General features: G+C 44.9%; 1 protein-coding gene and 1 non-coding gene across 2 annotated transcripts in view; both read right to left on the bottom strand.

The window, feature by feature from the left end:
- The window catches only part of LOC132422863 (zinc finger protein 791-like), a 51,321-nt gene extending 38,267 nt beyond the window's left edge, over nt 1-13,054 (bottom strand). The window contains exons 1-2 of the mRNA XM_060007951.1: nt 12,837-13,054; nt 9,032-9,076 (exon numbers count right to left, since the gene is read on the bottom strand). Coding sequence (XP_059863934.1) covers nt 9,032-9,049 — 18 coding nt within the window. The 5' untranslated portion in view covers nt 9,050-9,076; nt 12,837-13,054. The remainder of the gene's footprint in view (nt 1-9,031; nt 9,077-12,836) is intronic.
- LOC132423729 (U6 spliceosomal RNA) lies at nt 5,618-5,721 on the bottom strand. Its single transcript, XR_009519051.1, has one exon. It is a non-coding gene; the product is annotated as a U6 spliceosomal RNA (small nuclear RNA).
- Nucleotides 13,055-13,431: the final 377 nt, after the last annotated feature.

The following is a 13,431-nucleotide window of genomic DNA, read 5'->3' on the forward strand; positions in this document are numbered from 1 at the left end:
AAAGAACAGTCTCACTCCTCCCCAAAGGTGGCATAGCTTGATGCTAAGAGTTCTCTTTGGCCCAGGATTCCTCCCATGGGAAAGTGAGAGTGTAGTGACTGAGCACTTGGTTTCCCGAGTGGTGTGAGATGCTGCCCAAGAGGCTCAGTGATTTCTCATCTCACCAAGAATACTAAGGAGAATACTAAAGGGAGTCAGGACAGCTGGAGGGCTGGGAGCAGGGAAGAGTTGCAAGGACCCACAGAAATCAAGGCTCAGAACACAACAAATGGCTGCAGATCTAGTCCCTCACAGACTCCATCAGGAGGCTTGCATTTCAGCCACTTGGGATGTGATGTCTGCAGACACTCCTGTCTCGGTGCATGGGCACACCCAATGCTCTGCGCACCTGACTACCCCCACCCTCCCACCCCATCCATAGCCAGCTCCATGTATGTACTCCAGACAGCGAGGGAAAGCCCCTCCCCTGTCTCGTAAGCACATGCATTCAGCTGGCTCAACTCAGTGGGACTGGAAGAAGACAAGCATTTCAGGGGACTACATCTCAGGAAAACAAATGGGAGGCTCTCACTACCCCGCCTGGTTGTGAGGGATCAAAAGAAGGCATACAGGGAATTCCCTGGTGGTCCAGTGGTTAGGACTCCACGCTTCCACTGCAGGGGGCACAGGTTCAATCCCTGGCTGGGGAACTAAGATCCTGTATGCCGAGGGGTGCAGACAAGAAAAACAAAAAAACAAACGAAGGCATACAATCTTAAGAATTCCTGCTAAAGAGGGAACAAGAGGTGTGAGGTGGTGCGTTCATAGATAAAGTCTGACAGAATCACAGAATTCCCAGCTGGGCTGACTGGTGAAAAGTGTTTCTTTCCCAAAACCAGTCAGTGGAGGAATTGACTGCTCCTTCACATGCGAACACAGCAATGCAAAACCTCAAGGAATGAACACACACACACACACACACACACAGAAAAATGACAACAAGGAAACTCAATAATTTTCTGGTAACCTATTCCACAGAAATGGAGGTCTAGAAATTGCCTAATGAAGAATTTAAGATAATTGTTCAAAGGAAGCTCAGGGAGCTTCATAAGAATACATACAGTCAACTCAACAAAATAAACAATACATGAACAAAAGGAGATGTTTGACCGATAGATAGAAATCACAAAGAACCAAACAGAAATTCTGGTGCTGAAGAATACAATAAATGAATTGAAAAATGAAATACAGCTTCGAGAACTGACTTGATCAATCAGATAAAAGAATCTGTGAACTTGAAGACTGTTCATTTGAAATTATTCAGTTAGAGGAGAAAAGAGGAAGAAAAAAAGGATGAAAAGGAATGAAGAAAGCTTATGGGAATTAGGGGACACCAGCAAAAGAAATAATATACACATTATGGAATGTCTATAAAGAGAAGGGTAGAAAGCCTATTTAAAGAAATGATGACTGGAAACTTCCCAAATAATGGGAAAGATATGGACATCCAGGTACCTAAAGCTCAAATATCCCTAAACAGGTTAAACCCAAAGAAGACTTCATAAAGATGCATTATAATCGAATTATTAAAAATCAAAGAAAGAGAATTTTGAAAGTAACAGGAGGAAAGTGATACATCACATAAAGGGAACCCCAATAGACTATCAACAAATTTCTCAGCAGAAACCGTGAGGCCATAAGAGAGTGGCATGACATATGCAAAGAGCTGAAAGAAAGAAACTGCCAACCGAGAAAGCTTTACTCACCAAAGCCGTCCTTCAGAAATGCAGGAAACAAAGACTTCGCAAACAAACAAAAGCTGAGGGAGTTCACCACCACTACACCTGCTTTACAAGAAATACTATAGGGATTTCCTCAAACTGAAATGAAAGGATGCTAATTAGTAACGTGAAAACACATGAAAGTATAAAGCTAGTCAAAGTAACTAAGAATTGGTTGTTTGAAAAGACAAACCATTAGCTAGACTAAGAAAAACAAGAAAAGATTCAAATTAATAAAATCAGAAATGAAACGGGATAAATTATATGGGGTACAACAGGAATATAAGGGATCATAAAAAATTACTATGAAGAGTTATATGCTAATAAATTGGATAACCTAGAGCAGCGGTTCCCACCCTTTTTGGCACCAGGGACCGGTTTCATGGAAGACAATTTTTCCACGGACTGGGGGCAGGGGGGGGATGGTTTCAGGATGATTCAAGCGCATTACATTTATTGTGCACTTTATTTCTATTATTATTACATTGTAATACATAATGAACTAATTATACAACTCACCATAATGCTGACAGGAGGCAGAGCTCAGGCAGTAATGTGAGCGATGGGGAGCAGCTGTGAATACAGATGGAGCTTCGCTCGCTTGCCTGCCGCTCACCTCCTGCTGTGCGGCCCGGTCCCTAACAGGCCACGGACCCATATCAGTTCGTGGCCCGGGGGGTGGGGATCCCTGATGTAGAGATATTAGATAAATTCTTATAAACATACAACCTACTGTGACTGGATGACGAAAACAGAAAATCTGAACCGCTAAATAAGGAGTAAGGTGGTTGAATCAGTAATCAAAAGCCTCCCAACAAAGAAAAGTCCAGGACCAGATGGCTTCACTGCTGAATTATACCAAAGATTTAAAGAAGAATTAATATCAATTCTTCTCAAACTCTTGCAACAACTTGGAGAGAAGGGAACACTTCCAAAGTCATTTTATGAGGCCAGCATCACCGATACCAAAGCCAGACAAGGACACTACAAGAATAGAAAATAACAAGCCAATACCCCTGATGAACATAGATGTAAAAATCCTCTACAAAATAAAAGAAACCAAATTCACAGCACATTAGAAGGCTTATACAACATGATCAAGTTGGATTTATCCCTGGGATGCAAGGATGGTTCCACATACGCAAATCAATAAATGTGTTACACTAAATTAACTAAATAAAGGGAAAAAATTATATGATCACCTCAACAGACGCAGAAAAAGCATTTGACAAAATTTAACATCCTTTCGTGATAAAAACTCTAAGCAACTTAGGTATAGAACGAATATACCTCAACATAATAAAAACCATACATGACAAACCTATAGGTAACATAGTGAATGGTGAAGAGACCTCTTCCAGAACTGTGGCATCTAGAAAGGGACTGAGGGGGTGGGTGCCCCCTCCTGCAGGCAGGCTGTGCCAGAGGGCTCCATCATGTCTCAAGGAGGTCTCAGTAGCCTGTGCTGAGCTTATGGGGGGCTGTTTTCAGGGTGGAGGAGATCCTCTGTTTTCAGGAGAGCTCAGTACCTGGTGGTAATTACAGCTCTAATGTCATAAAGTGTGGGCCAAGGAGGGGAGTTTCTTGCATAGAAGTAAAGTTTGTAAGGAAAGAATATGTTGCCTTCCAAACACCAAAACAACCTAGGAGATGCTGTGAGTGCTAAGAGGGACAACAGCTATTTCTTCATGGTGTCAAGGAGGGAACAGCCCCTTGTTTACCATGTAATTCTTAAGAATTTAACCAGTGTCAGGGCCTTATTTATGGATGGGCTAATGACCCATCCACTTGCCAGGAGCTCCTTTTTTCAGTATCTGTATGTCCCCAAATGAACTTCCTCAGAGGAGAATGTCACTAATGTAATGTCATACCTGTGCTCCCAGAGCAAGGTCGATACAGCTCACATCCTGCCTGCAGAGACTGTGTGCAGTGACAATGGTGTTCAAGTTCCCTAAGGTTAACCAGTTAAAAGTGCATCACATCCCTTAAGAGGTGAAGGCCAACTGAAGCTGAGAGGCTGTTGAAACAGGCACTGAACACAACAGACTTAACCAAATCTGTGGGAGCACGATATTTACCAGCTGCTGATTGGACAGAGTCAGTAATTTCCACAATGTTGGGGACTGGGTACAGGGGTTTGTGTGGTGAGACCACAAACTCAAGGTAATCCACTGTGAGGTGTCATTCATTCCTTTTTTTTTTTTAAGTTTACTGGAGTATAGTTGATTTACAACGTTGTGTTAGTTTCAGGTGTATAGCAAGGTGATTCAATTATACATATGATATATTCATTCTTTTTCAGATTCTTTTCTCATATAGGTTATCACACAATATTGAGTAGAGTTCCCTGTGCTATACAGTAGGTCCTTGTTGGTTATCTGTCTTACATATAGAAGTGTATGTAAATCCCAAGCTCCGGATTTATCCCTCCCCCCAACGTTTCCCCTTTGGTAAACATAAATTTGCTTTCAATATCTGTAAGTCTGTTTCTGTTTGGTAAATAAGTTCATTTGTATCATTTTTTTTAAAAAATTAGATTCCATTTGTATCATTTTTTAAAATTATGACATTTGTCTTTCTCTGTCTGACTTACTTCACTTAGTATGACAATCTCTAGGTCCATGCATGTTGCTGCAAATGGCATTATTTCATTCTTTTTTTATGGCTAAGCAATATTCCATTGTGTATATGTACCACATCTTCTTTATCCATTCCTCTGTTGATAGACATTTAGATTGCTTCCATGGCTTGGCTACTGTAAATAGTGCTGCAACGAACACTGGGATGCACGTATATTTTTGAATTATGATTTTCTCCAGATATATGCCCAGGAATGGGGTTGCTGGATCATATGTTAGTTCTACTTTTAGTTTTTTAAGGAACCTCCATAATGTTTTCCACAGTGGTTGTACCAAGTGCCATTCCTTCTTTTCATGTTTTAGAACAGGCCAAATTCAGCTGTGTAAAGGAGAAGCACTGCAAGTAATCACCTCTTCACGAAATAATTTTTTGTAATGGTTTTCAATCCTTCAAAGCCCTGTTTAATTTACTTTGGCACATATTATCTACCTGGGGGATAAATCTGTGGGGTCCCATTTTGTCAAGCCAATTTGGAATTGGCAAAAACATTATTTAAGGACTTCCCTGGTGGCGCAGTGGTTAAGAATCTGCCTGCCAATGCAGGGGACACGGGTTCAAGCCCTGGTCCAAGAAGATCCCACATGCCGTGGAGCAACTAAGCCCATGCACACAAGTACTGAGCCTGCGTTCTAGAGCCCGCGAGCCACAAGTACTGAGCCAGCATGCCACAACTACTGAGTCCGTGTGCCACAACTACCAAAGCCCGTGTGCCTAGAGCCCGTGCTCCACAATGAGAAGCCACTGCAATGAGAAGCCCACACACCACAATGAAGAGTAGTCCCCACTTGCTGCAACTAGAGAAAGCCCACGTGCAGCAACGAAGACCCAAAGCAGTCAAAAATAAATAAATAAATAAATTTATTTAAAAAAATTATTTAATTTTAATTTGTGAATCATTAGTTCAGAGCTTTCCTGTTCACTATAGGATACTTTAGGACAAATGAATCCTATGACCATGGGGTCTTTAGGCAAGTTGGCTGATGGTTAAGGTGAGACATGCTTATTTGTCTCCTATTTTATTTTATTTTTTTTATAGTTATATTTTTGGAATAATGTTTTTACTGCAAAAAATACATAGAATTATAAAGGAAACAAATTATGTAGAAATACAGTTATCAAAATATTTTTAAAATGTGCGATATAGCACATGTAGTTTTTATTAACATAGTAAAGTCTACTGTCTATCAGTAGGTCTTATAGCTTTGATAATTTTTTTTTTAAATATGGAAAGCTTCACGAATTTGCGTGTCATCCCTGCACAGGGGCCATGTTAGTCTCTGTATCATTCCAATTTTAGTATATGTGCTGCCGAAGCGAGCACTGTCCCCTATTTTATATCCAGTAACTCCTCTAAGATTATTGGGAATCTTAGATCATCTTAGATAATCTTAGAAATTATCTTACCTTGCTTAAGTTTAGTGGGATCCTAATATAACTGTACCGTGAGACCCAGTATTACTATTATTACTTTTTGCGATACGTGGGCCTCTCACTGTTGTGGCCTCTCCCGTTGTGGAGCACAGGCTCCGGACGCGCAGGCTCAGCGGCCACGGCTCACGGGCCCAGCCGCTCCGCGGCATGTGGGATCTTCCCGGACCGGGGCACGAACCCGTGTCCCCTGCATCGGCAGGCAGACTCTCAACCACTGCGCCACCAGGGAAGCCCGAGACCCAGTATTATTTGCATGAAGGTTTGTGAATCAATGCAATATAGCAGATGACAAAATGAATTCAGAAACTATGTTGTAGAGGCCCCAGAAACCAAACAGTGCCCCTTTATCTTTTCTGTTGTGTAAATTCTTTTACTGTATTTTAGATTTCCAGTTGGGTTAAATTGTGGACCTTTGTTTCAGTATTTTTTCACTTATTTCCTCTCTCCTGTCCTTCCCTGTTTTAGTTTTTCAGTCACTGTATATACTTCGGGGGAGAGGGTGACCTCTCTACCCTGGTATTTATAAAATTTTTCCCTCCAGAGGGCCTCACATTAATGCCATGAGGAATAGGGGTCTCCTCCAGGACAACAGGTTGCTTTATAGGGTTTAAGGACCGCAGGTTTAGGTCAGTTTGAACTAATCCCTTGGCTGTGCCACAAGGATGCCATGGGTGTTGCCCCCTGTAACTCTGACGGTCAGGAGCTTTGTTGCAGTAGAGACAGGGGCAGCAGCAGAGGTACTTAGGGGTCCTGGTGCGCCCCCTGGTATTAGGAGGGCGGATTCAGCCTGCCATCTATTGGCTGTCTTTCCCCCTCTCTTCTCTTTTTCTGTCTTTTTAAATGACTGTTCTTTCAAGAGCAACACTCAGTGGAGCCACCTCTTGCACAGGGCATAGTCTCTCTCTCTCTCTCACCCTCACTGGGGTATGTCGGGGCCAAGCCTGCCTCTGTCACAGCTTCACTCTAACACACAGATAAATCCTGGCAAAGATATCAACCCAGGACTAATACAAGGAGGGTGCCAATCCCATACTGCTGCTCCGCTCACAGCACGAGGTCCCTGGCACCTAGCAGCCCACAGCCCCGGCTGCCACAAGACAACACAGCAGGTGAGCGAGTCAGAGCAAGAGAAGACAGACCCACGGGTGGTGGTCATGTCTGGCCAGGCTGCTCACCACACCAACTGTTCTTGCCACCTGCAGAGATGTGATTTCCATGTTGAGACTGATGCTGGTGTGTCATGCAAACACACACACACACACACTCAGGGTAGCAAAAAGCCTATGACCGGGACTTCCCTGGTGGCCCAGTGGTTAAGGCTCCGCTCTCCCAATGCAGGGGGCATAGGTTCGATCCCTGGTCAGGGAACTAGGATCCCGCATGCCACCCAGTGGGGCCAAAAAAAAAGGTCTATGACCCACGTAATCGCGCTCTTGGGGGGAGGGCAGGGCTGGCCTCTCCAGCAGCTCTGAGAAGGCTTCAGCAAGCAAGGAAAGGAGCCTGGCCTGGGTTTTTATCACGGCTAGGGGATGTTAAAGGAAAAGTATTCAGTGACACTTGTCAAAGAGGTAAAGCAGATTTTATCCAGAACCCCTGGGACAGGTACAGAGACCACTGCGATGGGATTTCACAGCCAGGGGGAAATGAGACTAGGCTCAACTCTGAATACAGCACGTGGAAGTGGGAATTCATGGCCAGAGCAGGGTGGGGGGGCGTCAGTGGATGGAAAATTACTAAAAGAAAAACCAGGGATTGGTGGGTCTGGATAAACTGACCTAACAGGATTCTTACTGAAGTCAGGCCAGGGTGATCGCACATCACCTGAGCAATGGCGGGAGGGTAGGAACCCAATCAGATACAGAAGGCAATCAGACATGGGCAGCTGGGGAATTCGGTTTAACTGACGCAGCAGGGTTTCTGGTAAAACTGGATTTCACGAGGAACTCCACAGATAGGCCCAGGAGAAGGTTTAGGGTCAGAACCAACGATTCTCTGGTCAAGCAAAGAATCTTTGTCAGGGGTTGGGCCAGGATAAGAGTTCTGCACACAGACAGGGGCTTGTGTGGCTGGAATGCGAAACTAATGCCAGAGGACTACAGACTTTGTTATCGGCTTTTCCGGGCGTGGACACAAGGGGAAGAGAGAAGGGAGGCGCAAGCTGTCGGTAAACATCAAAAAACGTGGAGTCTGTACAAACACAGAGAACAGACTTGTGGTTGCCAAGGGGGAGGGGGGCTGGGGGAGGGAAGGACTGGGAATGTGAGCAGATGCAAACTGTGATATATACAATGGATAAACAACAAGGTCCTACTGTGTAACACAGGGAACTACATTCAATATCCTGTGATAAACCATAACGGAAAAGAATATGAAAAAGAATGTATATATGTATAACTGAATCACTTTGCTGTACAGCAAAAATTAACACAACATTGTATACCAACTATACTTTAATCAAGTTTCAAAAATGTGGAGTCTGACTACTCATTATAAGGACAAACTTGGGTATGAAAAATATGAATTCACAATGGCTTGTTTTTATATAAAGAAACATTAACAGGAAGCTCAAGAAATGATTAAAACTTTGTATTTGCAGTGGCTGGAGTAACAATGCTGGAGGGGACCAGGATAGGTGGGCAGTGACTTTGCTTAAGTTAGGCTTTTGTATCTCACAGGTTTCTTGAAAATAAGCAAAGTATATACACCCCGTGTTACTATTTAATAGTCTTTCTTTAATTTTAACTTTTGTACATAGGAAACTATTGTTAAGATCTAATTCCTTTGAACACTAATGGTTACAAAAGTATAAACCATAATTTTCAAATCCCTTGCTAACTAAAATGACAAGGTGTATCCTAGTTTGTCCCTTCCCTATATCTCACCTGGGGGAGGGTGGTATTTTCAGAAATCAATATAACATTATAATGCAACAGGGGTTTGGGTTTAGTTCTTTAAATGCAGTAGAATTTTCAAAGATGTATGTAAGCTTTGATTAGCTGTCCTCACATCAATTGCTTTAGCTTTTCTTTTTTCTTGGCTGTGCTGCACGGCTTGCAGGATCTTATTTCCTTGACCAGGGATTGAACCAGCAGTGAAAGCCATGAGTCCTAGCCACTGGACTGCCAGGGAGCTCCCTGCCTTTTAAATTTCAATTTTCTCTAAGGACATGCACAAATACTGATGTAAAATGAAACACATACCTGAAAACGTAAACACATTCATCTCACATCTTGAGGTTCTCTTCCCTAAAAGGAACAAAAATTCTATTTAGTTCCACAATTTTCTTGCCTTACCGACATCGTATCTCTCAATCAACTGAGATTTTTCTTTAAGCCCAAGAAACTAAAAATGTTATTTCCCACACAGGGAATTAATTACAAAGTGCTAAGGGAAACTACAGCCAAAGGGCTGCACTATTCAATGGATGAAAGAATCCAGAGGAAAGAGACACAAATATTGGAATCAGCACAGATAAGCAGTCAGCGTCTCACAGGACAGAAGGAGCCTGTTTGAAAGTTTAACACCCACTAGCCTCTCCTGGTTGAGATAGAACCGCTGGACCAGGTCAGTCCCTGGTGAAGGAGGGTGGGGGCACCTGAGCAGCCACAGGGATGGACTCTGGGAGCGCCACACGCCCTCCTCTCCCTGGGGAATAATGGAACCACGCCCTTTTTCAGGCTTCCATTCCCACAGTGAGAAAACTCTCAGTAGAATTCAATTTAAGATTCTGACCCAAAAGAACTCCCAAATTCATGACCCCTAACCCAGGACACAGAACTCCTGTCACAGACTTTCTCAATGTAAACAAATTACACTCTGAGCGCAGCTATACTGTGGATGTAAAAGTCCAACCTAGGGCTTCCCTGGTGGCGCAGTGGTCAAGAAACCACCTGCCAATGCAGGGGACCCGGGAAGATCCCACATGCCGTGGAGCAACTAAGCCCATGCGCCACAACTACTGAGCCTGCACTCTAGAGCCCGCAAGCCACAACTACTGAAGCCCACATGCCTAGAGCCCGTGCTCCACAACAAGAGAAGCCACCGCAATGAGAAGCCCGTGCACCACAACGAAGAGTAGCCCCTGCTTGCAGCAACTAGAGAAAGACCACACGCAGCAACAAAGACCCAACTCAGCCAAAAAATAAATAAATAAATTTATATTAAAAAAAAAAAACCAACAACTCCAGCCTATACCTAGAAACAGACCTGCGGGAACCACAGTTACAACCTCAAAAGGGGCATCACCATCCCATCTCCCCCAAAACCCTTTCTGCCATGTGCAGTTGTTATCCCCAGCTTTCCAGGGCTCTGTAGCTTCTCTCAGCTTAAAGGCTCCTTCCATGGTGGGTGTGAGCAGGTAGGACACCTGCTGGGCTCTCCAGGAAGAACCAGCTGGGCCTTCAAGTACTTCCCTTTGCAGCCTCAAGGGGGCCTCACCCTGAGTCACTGACCTCAGGCCTCTGCTCCCAGTCACATTGCTTTGGACCACAAGATGCTATTTTAAATGACCCCAGTGGCTGAAGAATCTAGCAAAATCACACAAACCTAGTGCTTATGTAGAAAGGAGGGGAAAATTGTAAGGCTTTTTTCTAGTTCAACAAGAAAACGCATAAGTATCTATTACTCTCAGAAAATAATGATATTAATTAATTATTTCCACAGCAAGAAATTGTTTTATAAAAACATAATTGGGGGGGTAAATTAGGAGTTTGGGATTAAAATATACACACTACTATATATAAAACAGATAACTAACAAGGACCTACTGTATAGCACAGGGAACTATACTCAATATCAATAACCTGTAATGGAAAAGCATCTAAAAAGTATATATACATATATTCACATATAAATATACACGTATATATGTATATATGTGACTGAATCACTTGACTGTACATCTGAAACTAACACATTGTAAATCAACTATATTTCAATAAAAATTTTTAAAAAACTGTACTTGAACACCTCAAGCCTAAGCCCTGGAATTGCATTTGAACAACCCCCCGCCCCCCCCAAAAAAAACCCAAAACAAAAAGAACAGACCTCAGGATATTACTACGCCTGCTCAGGGAGGGAAGAAAAAAGAAACAAGAATTTTTAATGCAATGTAATACAAGAGTATTTTCTTTTTTCTGAAACTCACCTATTTCTTGCCTCTTTGGAAAATGCTATCGTTCAAGTTCCACTGCTTACATAAATTTTAATTTTTTGAATAACTGAGGCTTACATACATGAATAAATCTTTCCAGGGTGACAAACCCAGGGAGGGGAAGTGATTACAGGAGAGAACACCCAGGAACGATTCCAAAGAAGAAACTCTACCTAAAGGACTACCCATAGGACGTCTGTGCCCAAGAAAGATCCTCGAGGAGAGGCACAAGGATTTCATACAATGTAGTTCTGAAACAGGAGGGAAGGGGACACGGCACAACCTTTAAAAGAATGACATAGCCTGAGGACATGACATAAACTGATTAGAACAGAATAGGTCCAAGATGGCGGACAAGTTGACTTCCACTAGACCTTGAGCCTCAGTATACGCTCATTGTAACACACTCACAGGTGCCACGACAGTTCCAAGGCCGAGCATAAAGGTCAAAAAGTGGGCAGTGGCCCAATTCCTGGAAATCCCCACCCCTTCTCCAAAATAGCTGGAATACCCCTCCCACTCATTAGCCTATGAAATTATCCACCCCTATAAAAATGGCCAACCCCACATCCTGGTGCCACTCTCACCTTCTGAGATGGCCCACACTCTGTCTGTGGAGTGTGTCCACTTCTTACCTATCGCTTTGTCTCTCACTGAATTCTTTCTGCGATGAGACATCAAGGACCTGAGCTTCATTAAGTCCTGAGACCAGGTGTGAGATCTCAGTTAAAAGACCGTGGGTTCAAGCCCCAATCTGAGTTATACGGTTTCAGTTCCAGGTGGTTGGTTTCAGTTCCTGGTGGTTATTCTCAGATTTCCTCTCATGGAAAATATCCACAGCAAATATAAATCCTTAAAAAAGAGCCACCCATGACTCTTTAGAAAAAGGATAGTGGCGCAGCGGTTAAGAATCCTCCTGCCAATGCAGCGGACACGGGTTCGAGCCCTGGTCCGGGAAGATCCCACATGCCACGGAGCAACTAAGCCCGTGCGCCACAACTACTGAGCCTGTGCTCTAGAGCCGGCGATCGACAACTACTGAGCCCGTGAGCCACAACTGAAGCCCATGCGCCTAGAGCCCATGCTCCGCAACAAGAGAAGCCACTGCAATGAGAAGCCCGTGTGCCGCAACCAAGAGTAGCCCCTGCTCGCCGCAACTAGAGAAAGCCCGCGTGCAGCAATGAAGACCCAACACAGCCAAAAATAAATAATTTTTTAAACAAAGAAAAAGGATAAACAATTAAAATATTGGGTCTGTTTGAAATACACCAGGGAGAACGAAGAGTTGATAATGATGCTCTGAATTGAAGACGGAAAGTTGGCTGTGGGAATGAGGGAGGGATGTGGAAATTTAGGGATTTATTGCCAGTTTTAAGAAGAGCTAATCTGGAAATTAGTCTGGATCCTGGATTTGAGACCCTGCTCTCCAAACATTTGGAAAACTCAGGAGAAAACGGGTGCCCCCTGGGGAGAAAGGCGGGACTGGGACCCCACAGGCCACAGCTCCTCCCACGCACGAACCACGGAGACGGAATCACGATTGTCCCCTGATAACCCTCCCCATGGTCACCACACATTCTAGACGAGTCGCGGGGCTGTGGGCGAAGAGCTGCCCAGAGAGGCTCCAGGCTTAAGTCACCGCCTGCAATGACGGGACAGGACGCCCGGGGTCCCGGCTGCCGACCCAGCCCCACCACTGCGACAGCCGGAGGGAATGAGGTCTGAACGGCGCCCCCTGCGATTCTGGGTCCGCAGACTCCTGAGTTTACCGCGTCGGGAGGCCCACGTCCCGCCACGGCCAGTACAGACTGTCCCTCCTCCCTGTCCTGGGACACCTGGCCCAGCACACTCACCATTTCCCGGCTTTGGGCTCCTCCGGCGTCTTCCCATAGACTCCCGCGGCCCGTGCAGCACGTATTTACGTTGTAGCAGACACACCTGAGACACGTAAACGCAGACGAGATTCCACGCAAATCGTGGCCACGAGCGTCCACGCAGTTTGCAGAGCGTGGCCCACCCACTTTCCCCTGCTGCGCCCCTGATTGGACAGTTCGCAAGCACCCGCCCCCCTTTCTCCTGGGTGACAACGGGTCAGGAGGTCACATGATTGAGCAGAACCAGTTTCCACAGGCGGGCAGGAGCTTGTCCCTTCCAAAGACTTTTTTTTTTTTCGGTACGCGGGCCTCTCACTGTTGTGGCCTCTCCCGTTGCGGAGCACAGGCTCCGGACGCGCAGGCTCAGCGGCCGTGGCTCACGGGCCCAGCCGCTCCGCGGCATGTGGGATCTTCCCGGACCGGGGCACGAACCCGTGTCCCCTGCATCGGCAGGCGGACTCTCAACCACTGCGCCACCAGGGAAGCCCCAGCGACGTTTGCCTTTAAACCACACTTGTCACTGGCCCTAGCGGGACAGTGGCGGCTTCCTCAAATCTTTCAGAATGTGGGGACA

This window comes from Delphinus delphis, chromosome 3 (genome assembly GCF_949987515.2).
Source record: "Delphinus delphis chromosome 3, mDelDel1.2, whole genome shotgun sequence".
Lineage (NCBI taxonomy): Eukaryota > Metazoa > Chordata > Mammalia > Artiodactyla > Delphinidae > Delphinus > Delphinus delphis.